Raw genomic sequence first — 14,382 nt, forward strand, 5'->3', positions numbered from 1 at the left:
GCGCAGTGTTATCGTGGGAATAGCAGTGGAGAATATCAGCGGGATAAATTAGGAGGTTGCCGGAATTCTGCCAGTAAGAGGCAAGGAATTTTATATCTCTTGATTTTTTGAAGTTTAATATAATTTCTCATCTGTAGAACTGGTTTTCCCTTAGGGGTTTTTCTAGGGACAATTTGTCCAAAAATATTGTGTTCATTGTGTTGCGCATTTCTTTCTGTATTTTATAAGTGAAGTTGCAGTTGTGTTATTTTTCGATATTCGCTGAAAATTTATTTTCAGCAGTTTAATAATCGTTTATGATAGGAGATTAATAATCAATGACTGCAATAGTTAAATTTTTCACATGGTATCAGAGCATTGTTAAGGGTAGACGAGTTTTGCCCTAGGAAAGAAATTTTGATCTCTTTAGATTTATTATTGCTTTAAACCCTTGAGATGGCTTCAACTGGTTTGAGAGATCAGGATAGATTGGATGGTGCCTCAAATTTTGGTGTCTGGAAGGCCAGAATTTCTTTATTGTTGGAAGAGAATGGTATCAAGGATTATGCTACCAGTGTTGTACCTGTACCAACGGATGCAACACAACTTGCAGCATATAGGAAGGATGATGCCAAAGCGAAGAGGATTATTCTTGATGGTGTCAAGGATCATATTGTTCCACATATCGCAGAGCTAGATACGGCAAAGAAGATGTGGGACGCCATTCTGAATCTATACCAGAATGCTACCACCAACAAAAAGTTGATTCTCAGAGAGAAGCTAAAGAATACCCGAATGAATCAGGGAGAAGACGTCACAAGTTACCTTACCAGGCTCAAACTTGTCAAAGACGAGTTAGCAGCTGTTGGAGATAGTCCTAGTGATGACGAGCTAGTGAGAATAGCCCTAAATGGGTTTACTAAACAATGGAGTGTCTTTGTTCAAGTTGTCAGTGGACGAGATACTTTACCGAGTTAGGATCGACTATGGACTGATTTCACTCAGGAGGAGTTTAGACTAAGTCTTGTCAATGGGGCCAACAAGAGTCAGAAAAATGAGGTGGAACAAGAGAATGTTGCCCTAGCGGGTAAAGGGAAAGCAAAGAAGGGATCTAGCAAAGGATCAAATTTACAAAGTGAAAAGAAGAAGAAGAAGGACCTTTCTAAGGTCAAGTGCTTTGGATGTCACGAGTTTGGCCACTATGTCAGTGATTGCCCAAAGAGGAAGAAGGGTAAGAAGCAGGTGGCAGCTTTAGCAAGTGCGGAAGAACTCTCCAGTAGAATGGAAGATGAGTTTGCACTCATAGCTTGTATGGTTAGCTCAACCTCACAGTGTGTTTGGTATATAGATAGTGGGGCATCATTTCATATGACAAGAGTTAGAGAGTACTTCTCCAGTTATAAGGAGGAGGACACCAACATCCAGATTTCTATGGGAAACTTGTCCCAACTCAACCCTGTTGGGAAAGGGACTGTTCAATTTCAGAGGGAGAATGAAAAGATAATCCCACTTCATGATGTGTTATATGTGTCAGGCTTAGGTATGAATTTGATTTTTGTATCTGTTCTTTAGGATAGGGGGTATAATGTACTCTTTAGAGGGACAAATGTGTTGATTAAGCACAAGGATTGGAAATCACCCATAACTATTGGAGTTAGGAGTGGTCGCCTTTATAGATTGCAGTTTGATATTCCTAAGGCACTTATGAGCAACAGTAATCCTAGAGATCTTGGAGAGCTATGGCATAGGAGGATGGGCCATATTCATCATGGAGCACTTAGATTGCTTCGTGAGACGGTGACAGGTGTTCCAGAGGTGAGCACAGAGCATGACAATGTATGTAAGGGATGTGTGTTGGGGAAGTTTGCGAAAGCATCTTTTCCAAGGAGTGACACCAGACCTAAGGGTGTTCTTGATCTAGTACATTCAGATGTTTGTGGACCGATGTCGACGAAATCTCTCAAAGGATATGAGTACTATGTTACTTTTATTGATGATTTCTCTAGAAAGACCTGGATATACTTCTTGAAGACTAAGGATGAGGTTTTCAGTCAATTCCACGAGTTCAAGGCTCTTGTGGAGAACTCGACAGGAAAGAAGATAAACGTTCTTCGATCAAACAATGTAGGCGAGTACAAAGGAAATGTCTTCCAGGAGTTCTGCACCAGAGAAGGAATCAAGAGAGAATGGATTGTTCCTTACAATCCACAGCAGAATGGAGTTGCTGAGAGGAAGAACCGTTCTATATCGGAGGCAGCAAGAGCTATGCTACATGACCAGGACATGCCCCGTTACATATGGGTAGAGGCGTGTAATACAGCAATCTACATTCAGAATAGAGTTCCACACAAGGTGCTAGGGAAGATGACACCAAAGGAGGCTTTCACAGGGAAGAAGCCAGATGTTAGTCACTTCAGGATATTCGGGAGTTTGGCATATTGCCATATTCTTGGAGATACACGTACAAAGTTAGATCAGACTGCAGAGAGGGGGTACTTTGTTGGGTACAGTGAGACCTCAAAGGCATACAAGATTTTCATTCCGGGGACTAAAAGAATTATTGTCAGACGGGATGTCAAGTTCATGGAGGACAAGGCATTCAGGAGATCCAGAGATTTGCCAGCAAATGATCAGAGTGAGCAACCAACAGAAGCTCCAAGACCAAATCAAGAGCAACAAAGCTCAAGTACAGTTACCAGTACGAGAGTAGACTCAGTTAGTGAAGATTCACAAAGTATGGAGCAACAGGTGCAACAAGAAATGCATTTAGAAGACTTAGAGGTTGACATTTCATCCTCTACAGTTGGCAGCGAGAACCATGTGGTTCCAGATACACAAAGGGATACTCAGGAGTTTGTGGGAGCTCCTAGGAAGAGTACTAGACAGCGAAGACAACCAGCCAAGTTCAATGACTATGTGGCATTAGTTAGTTAGTTGGTAGATAGTGAGCCTTCTAGCTATCAGGAAGCTGCAGAACATCAGGTATGGCGAGATGCTATGGTTGAGGAATACTCTTCAATAATGCAAAATGATGTGCGGGAGGTAGTACCTAGACCAACAGATAGGGCTGTAGTTGGATCACGTTGGATCTATAAGATAAAGCACGCTGCAGATGGTAGCATTGAGAAATACAAGGCGAGGTTCGTCGCAAAAGAGTTCTTTCAGAAGGAGGGAATAGACTATGAGGAGACATTTGCTCCTGTTGCCAGGTATACTTCTATACGAGCTGTAATCTCACTTGCAGCACAGATGGGATGGCAAATCCATCAAATGGATGTCAAGACAGCATTCCTTAATGGTGAGTTGAAGGAGGAGGTATACATAGAACAACCAGAAGGCTTTGTAGCACACAGCAAAGAGACCCACGTGTGCAGATTGAAGAAAGCATTGTATGGACTCAAGCAGGCTCCTAGAGCGTGGTATGAGCGCATTGATACATACTTGCAGAAAATGGGCTTTGTGAAGAGTGAAGCAGATGCTAACCTCTACTACTTGATGGTTGAGGGTGAGATTCTCATTCTTGTTCTTTATGTGGATGACCTGTTTCTTACAGGTTCACTAGGGCTCATAGTGGATTGCAAGAGGAACCTTGCAGAAGAGTTTGAGATGAAGGATTTAGGACTTATGCACTACTTTCTAGGCATGGAAGTGTGGCAGACAGATGGGAAGATTTTCCTTGGTCAAGGGAAATATTGCATTAAAATCTTGAAGAAATTTGGGATGGAGGATTGCAAAGCCATGTCTACACTCATGATCACAAATTGGAAGAAGGTAGATACAACTAAGGAGAAAGATGTAGATCCCACTTTATATAGACAGTTGATTGGTTCGCTTATGTATTTGGTCAACACTAGGCCAAATATAGCATTTGCAGTTAACTCTCTTAGTCAGTTCATGGTTGAACCAAAGAAAATGCATTGGACAGTGGCTAAGCATGTGCTACGTTACTTGCGTGGTACAGTCGAGTATGGGATCAAATATGTTCGAGGTGAAGGTATCAGGTTGATAGGCTATACTAATGCAAATTGGGCAGGAAGTACAACGGACAAAAGGAGCACTTCAGGGTGTTGTTTCAGCTTGGGATCAGGAGTTGTATCTTGATTCAGCAGGAAGCAAAAGTCTGTGGCTCTAAGTTCAGCAGAAGCAGAATACATAGCAGCTAGCATGGTGACATGTGAAGCTATATGGCTTCGAAAGTTGTTAGTAGCCTTGCTTGGTCAAAAGGTTGAGACTACTGTGATACATTGTGATAATCAGAGTTGCATTAAGTTGTCTGAGAATCCAGTGTTTCATGATAGGTCTAAACATATAGATATCATATATCACTTCATCAGAGATTGTGTACAAAGAGGAGTTGTTCAGCTACAATACATACCTACAGAGGAGCAGGTAGCAGACATTCTGACTAAGGCATTGGGGAAGGCAAAATTTATCTTCTTCAGAGATAAGTTAGGTGTCCTGCAGAACAGCTTCCTCGCTAAGAGGAAGTGTTAATTTTGTTAGCTTTGGACAGCTGTTTGTCCATTTGCTATTATTTAGCAAGTAATTGTTTTGCTAACTAATTGGTTAGATTAAAAACAAATATTTGTTAATTAATTAACCACTTTTGGAAACAACTAGAAACCGACTTGGTTAGGGTTGTTAAGTTGTTTTAATCTCAACCGTCGATTGTAAATCAATCTCGGTCGTTGGTTTACCAACAGGAGTAGTATAAAAAGAGGTCAGGGGGGCATTTGGAGAGTATGAAGTTTGGAGAAACGTTTGCAGTGTTAGCAAACAGTCTTGCAGTGTTAGCAAGGGCGCAATGTTAGCATGAGAATAGCAGTGGGGAATATCAGCGGGATAAATTAGGAGGTTGACGGAATTCTGCCAATAAGAGACAAGGAATTTTGTATCTCTTGATTTGCTGAAGTTTAATATAATTTCTCATCTGTAGAACTAGTTTTCCCTTAGGGGTTTTTCCAGGGACAATTTGTCCAAAAATAGTGTTCATTGTGTTGCGCATTTCTTTCTGTATTTTATAAGTGAAGTTGCAGTTGTGTTAATTTTTCGATATTAGCTGGGAATTTATTTTCAGCAATTTAATAATCGTTTATGATAGGAGATTAATAATCAATGACTGCAATAGTTAAATTTTTCACAAGTGATCCATTCATTCTCATGAGAGACGGGTTTTTGTGAACCACTACTCATGAAACATGTGTCAATGAGTTTGACTCAAAAACTACACAATTACATCCTAATGGCAATATCACAATTTGACTTGCTGTGGAAAATATCTACTACTTCTCATTCTTTCATTTCCAATTTTCCCCAATTTAGACCATTTTGCCCAAATTAATTATTTTTATATCCTACAGATATTTTCCCAATTAAGATAATGGCAGAATTGTTATAGAGTGCACATGTACTGTAAAAAATCCAAAACAAATCTAAGGAAAAAATGAAAATATAGTAACAAAGATTCTTGAGTGTGGATGAAACATTTGAAATAGCTCCAAATTATCCACACAATTCTAAAGAACAAGTGATCTCAAAGAAGTCAACATTTAAATCATCCAATTATTCACCAATCTAGCTTTTGGATAGTGGCACATCATCTATTTATGAGAGAAGTATTATTAAAAGAACCTAATATGGATGGTGTGAATCTCTATCTGTACAATTAGATGTAATTAAGACTGCTTACCTTTGCAATCAAACTTGTATCTGAAACAACACTTTGGTTCTTTGCAAGACTGTCGCATTCGGAGCTATTATCTGAAACTTGCTTCTTTTCAAGATTCTCCATTGAATTCAATCCATATTCTACAGAATTTGAGGACAGAGACACCACCACAGATTGCCTCAATGATTGAATATTAATAAGGTCTTTTGCACTATTTTCAGACATAATTTGCCTTAAGAACCAATGCCCCTCTTTGCACTTCTCTGTGTCTTTTGACTCTAACAATTCAAAACAGGCCACTAGCATTGTTTCTGGAGAAAAAAGAAAAATCCTAACAAGAGACAACGAAACAATTTTTGAAATTTTCTGCTCCAGTTTATCATTTCCCTGAATTAAATTGTGTTTTATGTCAGAGAAGCATTCATTAGACCCCTGTAGCTTTTCAATTTCAAGACTTTCAAATTTGTAGATCTCCTTGCCATCAAGCCAGCGAATTAAATATGATAGTATACTTTGGAAAATAGCTGAACAGATGCCACTAACTAGTGATGTGTTTGCAGCTGCAGATTTAGCAGCACATGAAATATCTACCAGCCCACAAAAGCAGGCCTTTGCTGTCTCAAAAGCTATACCATCAGCATCTTCTCCACGAAGTGCTAAGGAAGAACTCCAGTCACCAATTTGCATGGTTACTTTGCAAGCTGCTTCGAGAGCAGATGGGCAATGTAAAGCATATCTAGGAATAAACTCAGCAGCAAGCCGTTGAACACTTGCACAACCTGAAAGAACAATGAATTTCAGAAATTAATAAATGTATAACAATAAGAACTGTTGTGAAACTGTGCCATTAATGAACACATAAACCAATCACAATTCAAATAAAAACTAGATGATTAATCACTGAAGCCATGGAAAATGTCCAGCAATATAAAATAATGCCAAGCTCAAATTAATCTGATAAAAAGAGCATATTGAATGTATTGTGTATTCAGAGGGCAGCATGCTGAGGGCTTTTGATTTGTCTAGCGATGTAATAACAGTGTGATGGGAATGCTTGGTGCCAATGGTCATCTGCAAAACCAGTAAAAATAAGATAACAGACTTACAAAAGATTAATGGAGGAGGGTAAGTGCAGTGCTCTGGTAAGTCAGAAGGTTTTCTGCCATTGAAACCCTTGGAGTGATGCTTTCACTCCTGCCAACTCAGATTAGTGTTCTTTGTTGCAATTGATTTCATTCTTCTCCTTCTCCATTGATTGGTTCTGACTGTTCTTTATGTCCATTTTTTGTTGATTTGTATAGGATTTATAGCCTTAATTTGTGTTTGTAAATTAGATTGCACCATTTTAAAATTAAATTTCATTAATAGTGAGTAAGTTGGCACAATCCATAAGAATTTTCAGTTGTTGCTTCTGGAATTGATTGCGTAAGAATTTTTTTTCTTTCATCAACGTTTTGCCATGAGAACCTTATCATGGAATGTCAAAGGCTACAATGCCTCTGACAAAAGATGCATGATCAAAAGGTGTACTGATTGTTAAGAATCTAACCTAGATAACCTACAGGTCTGATGGTACAGACCATACCTGCTCTTCTATACATATATTCCTAATGAATGGCATTCAAATTAATATATATTTTCTCTAAAGGTGCCAGCAATTTATAGACAAATATCTTATTTTGTTCTTGGTTAAACTTAGTTAGTCATAACTAATTTATCTACTAAGATCGCTGGCTTAGGGATGACAAATTTGTTTGTTAAATGCCAAGGGTTATGCCCCTTGAGGGACATACCCTCTAGAAGGATATATATACGGGTTGAGAATGTAGTTTGGAGGACACACATACACACAGCAGTCTGATCATACACACAGCAGTCTGATCTTCCAACCATCACACAAGATCGAGCATAGAGGACTGAACCTGCAGTAAACATTAGCGATATCTGCCTCAATAAATCTGAATATACATATTGTTTAAAAGATCATTCTCAGCAACACCAAACTGAACTATAGGTCTGATTCAAGACTCAAGAATTTGCAGAACTTTCCATGGTATCAGAGCCAAGTTATCAGATCTAAGGCTCTGCAAAATTTCAGTCATCAAACCTCATACATATTCAGTAGTTTTCTCCCATTTTCAATGGCATATACAATCAGACCTGAGTACAGATTTGAAGGGAAGGAACACTTTGAAGCCTAGAAATTCAGAATCTTGATGATTCTTGAAGAAAACAATGTTAAACAATTTCTTGATGGAGCATCCAAACAGCCACCAATTGAACCTCACAAATCCATATGGCCCAATGGAAATAGAAAAGCCATTCAAATCATCTTGGATGCAGTTAAAAATGATATCGTACCTATGCTTACGAAATACCAAACTACCTACGATATGATGAATGCATTACGGAATGCATATGAAGTAAACAATGCAACTAGGGTTCTTGCACTAAAAAGATAACTGAATCACATCCAAATAAAGAAGGGAGAATCGATAAACTCTTATTTCCTAAGAGTTGCCGGCATTAGAGATGAATTATCAAGCATAGGAACCATCATTAATGACACCGAACTAGTGCTCATGGCCAAGATGGATTGCCAGAATCATGGGAAATATTCGCACGAGGAATAAGTGCTCGAGATCAACTTCCGGACTTTAACAGACTTAAGAATGATTGTCTTCAAGAAGAGTCAAGAAAACTAAAGAAAAGAGGAAAACCAAAAGTGAAGATGAAGAACTTCACGTTCTTAATGCAAACTCCTATAAAGGCAAGAAAAAGCACTTCAAGAAGAAAAGAGGAAATCAGAAGAACAGAAAGCCCAAGAAAGATCTTTCTAAAATGAAGTGTTTCAAATGTGAAAAATTTGGACACTATAGCTCTAATTATCCAGAAAATTCCAAACAACAGGCAAATTGTACAAATGTTAGTAGAGAAGAAGACACTTATGATCCTAAGAACCGTGTTTTGTATTCCTCTCTATCAAATGAAATCTCAAATAAGGCATGGGTAATTGATAGTGGATCTTCCAGACATATAACGAGATACAAAGAAACTCTAGATTCCTTATCAGAGAAAGTTAACGGTGAAGTTACTATTGGTGATAACTCTGCACACTCAGTTGAAGGAATTGGAAGCTGCACTTTGAAACTAAAAACAAGAAATATTCTTCTTCTTAAAGGTGTACTCTATGTACCAGGGATTAAAAGAAACCTAATCTCTATTACAGCACTTGGAGGATATCAACACAATGTTGCATTCGTGGATGGCAAAGTATTAACTTGGGCTAAGAACTCTTCCATCAAGAAAGCTAAATTAATTGGTCAAAGCAAGGGATATTTGTATGAATTGAATACAAAATCCAGTCAATCCATTCAAGCCCTAGTTCATGAAGCTGAAGATTCAAATGAAATATGGCACAGAAGATTAGGGCATTTAAACTTTAAAACCTTATCGACTATGGAAAAGATGGTTACCAAATTACCAAAATTAAATAAAGATCACCCTAGTATTTGCAAAAGGTGTGCTCTAGGTAAAAGTATTAAAAGTCGTTTTCATGATAGTACTAGAAAAACAAATAATGTACTAGAATTAATTCATTCAAATTTATGTGGACCTATGTCCGTTCCCTCACTTGGAAGATTCTGGTATTATATCTTGTTCATAGATGACTTCTCTAGGAAAACATGGATTTATTTTTAAAGTGCAAAGGATCAAAAGAAATCCTACAAAGATTTAAACAATTCAAAGCATTAACTGAAAATTTTTCAGGACATAAAATTAAAGCCCTTACAACAGATAATAGAGGAGAATATACCTCAAACTTGTTTGAAAGGTTTTGTAAAGAATCAGGGATCAAGAGGAAGTACAATGTTCCTTATAACCCCGAACAAAACGAGGTATCTGAAAGAGAGAATAGGACAATTATAGAAGCTGTTAGCGCTATGATTTTTTACCAAAATCTAAAATACTATCTTTGGGCAGAAGCCTCTTGTACTGCTGTATATATTCAAAACAAAAGCCCTCACTCCATTCTTAAAGATAAAACCCTTGAAGAAGTATTTACTAAAGTAAAACCCAATATAAGTCATCTCAGAAGTTTTGGATGTCCTGTATACATTCATGTTCCAAAAGAAAAGAGAACCAAATTAGAACCATCTGGGAGGAAAGGTATCCTTGTAGGGTATAGTGGAACTTCTAAAGCATATAGAATTTTCATACTTGGACCAAAAACTATTGAACTTAGCAGAGATGTAATCTTTGAGGAAGATCTTGCATTCAAAAGAGCCATAAGTTCCAATGTACCTTCTCCTTTATCAAGTTCTGAAAGAATTAGTGACTCTGAATCCCAGAGGGAGAACCTAGAAGAGGTCGAAAATGAAAATATGAACCTTGAGGAAAATTCAAAGAAAAGGCTACTTTGGGCCATAAAACAGTTGAAGCAGCTCAAGAATTTGCTGCACCTTCAGGATCAGTCAAAAAAAGTAAAAGACCTAAAAGATTCTCTGGTTACACAGCAAATATGATTGATTTATCCAAAACAGAGCCATCCAATCCTTCTAATGCTATTAAACATCCAACCTGGAAAGAAGCTATGACAGAAGAATACCAATCAATTATGAAAAATGTTGTTTGGGAAATAGTTCCAAGACCAAAAGGAAAATCTGTTGTTTCTTCCAAATGGATATTCAAAATAAAACATGTTGTTGATGGAAGTATTGAGAAATATAAAGCCAAATTTGTAGCCAGAGGTTTTTCTCAGAAAGAAGTGATTGATTATGAAGAAACTTTTGCTCCTGTTGCCAGATATACTTCCGTACGAGTTGTCTTAGCAATTGTCGCATCTAAGGGATGGAAGGTACATCAGATGGATGTAAAGACAGCGTTTCTAAATGGAAAGATTTCAAAAGAAGTCTATCTAGAGCAACCAAAAGGATTTGAAACCCATGATCCTAACGCTTTTGTTTGCAGGCTCAAGAAAAATCTCTATGAGCTTAAATAGGCTCCCAGGGCCTAGTATGAAAGGATTGATAAATATCTCACCGGCTTATTCTCCAAGAATGAAGCCGATCCAAATTTATATTATAAAAGAGATAAAGATGATATGGTAATACTAATATTGTATGTTGATGATTTATTAATCACAGGTGATGATCATCTTATAGATCAGTGCAAGAAAGATCTAACTAGAGAATTCGAGATGAAAGACTTGGGGCTTCTCCATTACTTCCTAGGATTGGATGTACGACAGAATTCTAATAGTATCATACTTAATCAAGGAAAGTACACTTGAGATATTTTGAAGAAATTTGGAATGTGGAATTGCAAGTCTATGTCCTCTCCAATGAAGACCAATTTGCATAAACTTAAAGAAGCAGCTGCAGAATCACCTCCAATAGATTCTACTCTCTACAGACAGAGGATTGGGTCCCTTATGTACCTAGTAAATACAAGGCCTGATATTTGCTATGTTGTTCATGGCTTAAGTCAGTTTATGTGTGAACCTAAGGAGATTCACCTAGTTGTTGTTAAACACATTATGAGATACTTACAAGGCACTCTTAATTATGGACTCAAATATGAGAAAGTTGCTTTAGATTTGCATTAATTCACCGATTCAGATTGGGGTGGAAGTGTTAAAGACAGGAAAAGCACTTCAGGATGTTGTTTCAGTTTAGGATCAGCTATGATTTCATGGATATGCAGAAAGCAGTCTTCAATAGCTCAGAGCTCCACAGAAGCCGAATACATTGCAACAACGATAGCCTCTCGAGAAGCAGTATGGCTAAGGAAGTTACTTGTGGGATTATTTGGGCAAGCCTTGAATCCTACTATTATTCATTGTGATAATCAAAGTTCCATCAAGCTCTCGGTGAATCCAGTTTTCCATGACAGATCCAAGCATATTGAAATTCCTTACCGTTATGGAAGAGATATGGTAGATAGGAATTCTGTAAAATTGGAATACATTTGTACTACAGATCAGACAGCAGACATACTCACCAAACCTCTATCTAGGGTAAAGATAGAACATTTCAGGAAGAGACTTGGTATGGTTGAGTTGTAATTCATTTGTACTCTTTTGATTATTAATAAAATAATTTTATTTTTGTTAGGCTATTGACTATTATGGGCTCCACCATGTGTAATCATTATTTAAAGAGGTGACGATCTCTGAAATAATGAATACTTGTGTAAAAGGCATTATGAGAGATGACGATCTCTTAGATAATGTACTAAACAGTAGATTTTACTGTAAGATCCAAATGAGTTTTAGATCGTCTTGTGACATTGACATTGCTATGTTCATGGGTCACAAATTGGATAAAGGAAGAATTTTAGAATTCTCTAAGTTTATCCTGTATTCTGGTAGATCTTAAACTCAAGATCTCATTGTGATATAGAAATACCAGTTTCTATGAGTCACAACATGTGTCTTATCACTAGTAGCAGTGATTTGTCATATCACAGGTTCAGTAATATGACTTTGTATCATGTGTTCTATGATACTACATACTAAGAAGAGACAGACATGATACTACATACTAAGAAGAGACAGACAGATATAGAGTATTAATTCTTGCTTAAACATCTGTATTGATGTTGCTAGATATGATATCTCTCTATAGGATTATCAGGTCAAGAGGGAGCGTTAAGAATCTAACCTAGATAACCTACAGGTTTGATGGTACAGACCATACCTACTCTTCTATACATATAATCCTAATGAATGGCATTCAAATTAATATATATTTTCTCTAAAGGTGCTGGCGATTTATAGACAAATACCTTATTTGTTCTTGGTTAAACTTAGTTAGTCATAATTAATTAGGGTTATGTCCCTTGAGGGACATACCCTCTAGAAGGATATATATATGGGTTGAGAATGTAGTTTGGAGGACACACATACACACAGCAGTCTGATCTTCCAAGCATTCTCCTTCCCACGAATACACAGCAGAGATATTCTCAATCACACAAGATCGAGTTTAGAGGACTGGACCTGCAGTAAACATTAGTGATATCTGCCTCAATAAATCTGAATATACATATTGTTTAAAAGATCATTCTCAGCAACACCAAACTGAACTATAAGTCTGATTCAAGACTCAAGAATTTGCAGAACTTTACACTGATCAGGAAAAAGAATGGATAGCGTGATGTTACGGGAGACTAAGCTGAGTCATGATGAATTTATAAGTTTGCTTCGTGGATGGAAAAGATGAGAAAGAATATGTCAGTGCTACAGGAGCTTCTGGGGGGCTAACTGTCCTTGGAATCCTCAGAATTTCAGAGATTTTGAAACCCAAAAAGATACCAATTGGCAGCTTTTACAGTTTGAATCTTTGATGTGAACATTTTATTTTTTTCTGGTGAATATTTATGTAATTTTTTTCTGGTGAATATTTATGTGCCAATGACCACAATACGAAAGAGAGATTTTATGGGCCCAAATTAGCCTACAACTTCAGATGTTGGAGAAGCACTTGATTATATTAGAAGGTGATATCAATGCCACCAGCTCCTCTGATAAGAAAGGAGGAACATTACCATTGACTGCAGTTCAAAATGATTTTTAGAGTTTTATTTTCAAAAATACAATGGAAGAGATTGTACCAAAGGATTGCAATTTTACTTGGACTAATAGGAGACAAGGGTTCACCAATATTGCTGAGAAACTGAATAGATGTTTTCTTGTTGGTACCTGGGAGAACAGTTCTCTCATATTCGAGAACTCAACACAACCTTTCTCTGGATCAAATCATTATCCTATTGTACTTCACTGCCAAGGTGACATTACACCCATTCGATCCCCATTCAAGTTCGAATCGATGTGGTTACAGGATCCAAATCTTTTCATCGTAGTGTGTCAATGGTGGAAGGAAGCGCCTCTTGTTTTCGGCACCATAGCTTTCTGCTTCTCCAAAAAACTTCAGCACATTAAATTCCAGTTGAAAGATTGGAGTAAACTCACTTCAAAAATATTTTTGCAGAAAAGGAAACAACTGGGAAACAACTGGAAACTCTAAATTCCAAGGTGATTGAGCATGGTATGACGAATGTTGATTTCCATGAGGAGAAAGAGCTCTTGAAGAAACTATCTAAAATCCTTGCTCGCAAGGAGTTGTTGTTGTGGCAGAAGTCTCGAGAATGTTGGTTGACAGCGGGCAATGGGAACAACAAATTCTTTCATTCCTTTGTTCAAGCCAAAAGATGTAATCAGAAGATGGAATCTCATGAGCAACTTCATGGGACCAAAACTCATTTGGATGATGTATAGAAATCCACAGTAGAGAGAGACCAAGATTATTAGTTATAAATATTTGGACAACAGTGAAGGAGATAGAATTTTGACTGTAGCCAACCCATCTAAGGGTTCGTCAATTTGGAACTTTATTGTGTCATGTAGATATTTGATTACTGATCACCTTACTTGGAGATTATGTGATTGGGAGAAGGAAAACTCCTGGGATGACTACTTTGAGGGTTTCCTTGTGGCTTACAAAGGGTGCTCGCATGCTATGTTACAAGACAAAACCATTGCTAGATGGTGATGTAATGTTCTGATTACATTGTCAAGTTGGAAGGTGGTGGATGGCAATGGAAAGTAGGGGTGTATATCAATTTAGAAGCAGATGAAAGAGCAGAGTTGAGCAGAATTATAGAATGTAAGAGATTTTTTTGACAAGGGAGAAGGATGAACTTGTTTCGTGTGGATCCAAATACAGAGAATA

At 37.5% G+C, this 14,382-nt stretch overlaps 1 protein-coding gene across 1 annotated transcript in view; it reads right to left on the minus strand.

Moving 5' to 3' along the window:
- Nucleotides 1-14,382, minus strand: part of LOC149567579 (nucleic acid binding protein) — a 101,101-nt gene that overhangs the window by 67,843 nt on the left and 18,876 nt on the right. The window contains exon 2 of the mRNA XM_089820819.1: nt 5,669-6,426. Coding sequence (XP_089676945.1) covers nt 5,669-6,426 — 758 coding nt within the window. The remainder of the gene's footprint in view (nt 1-5,668; nt 6,427-14,382) is intronic.

Source organism: Cupressus sempervirens, chromosome 3 (genome assembly GCF_028749045.1).
Source record: "Cupressus sempervirens isolate cs-2001-9-10 chromosome 3, ASM2874904v1, whole genome shotgun sequence".
Taxonomy (NCBI): domain Eukaryota; kingdom Viridiplantae; phylum Streptophyta; class Pinopsida; order Cupressales; family Cupressaceae; genus Cupressus; species Cupressus sempervirens.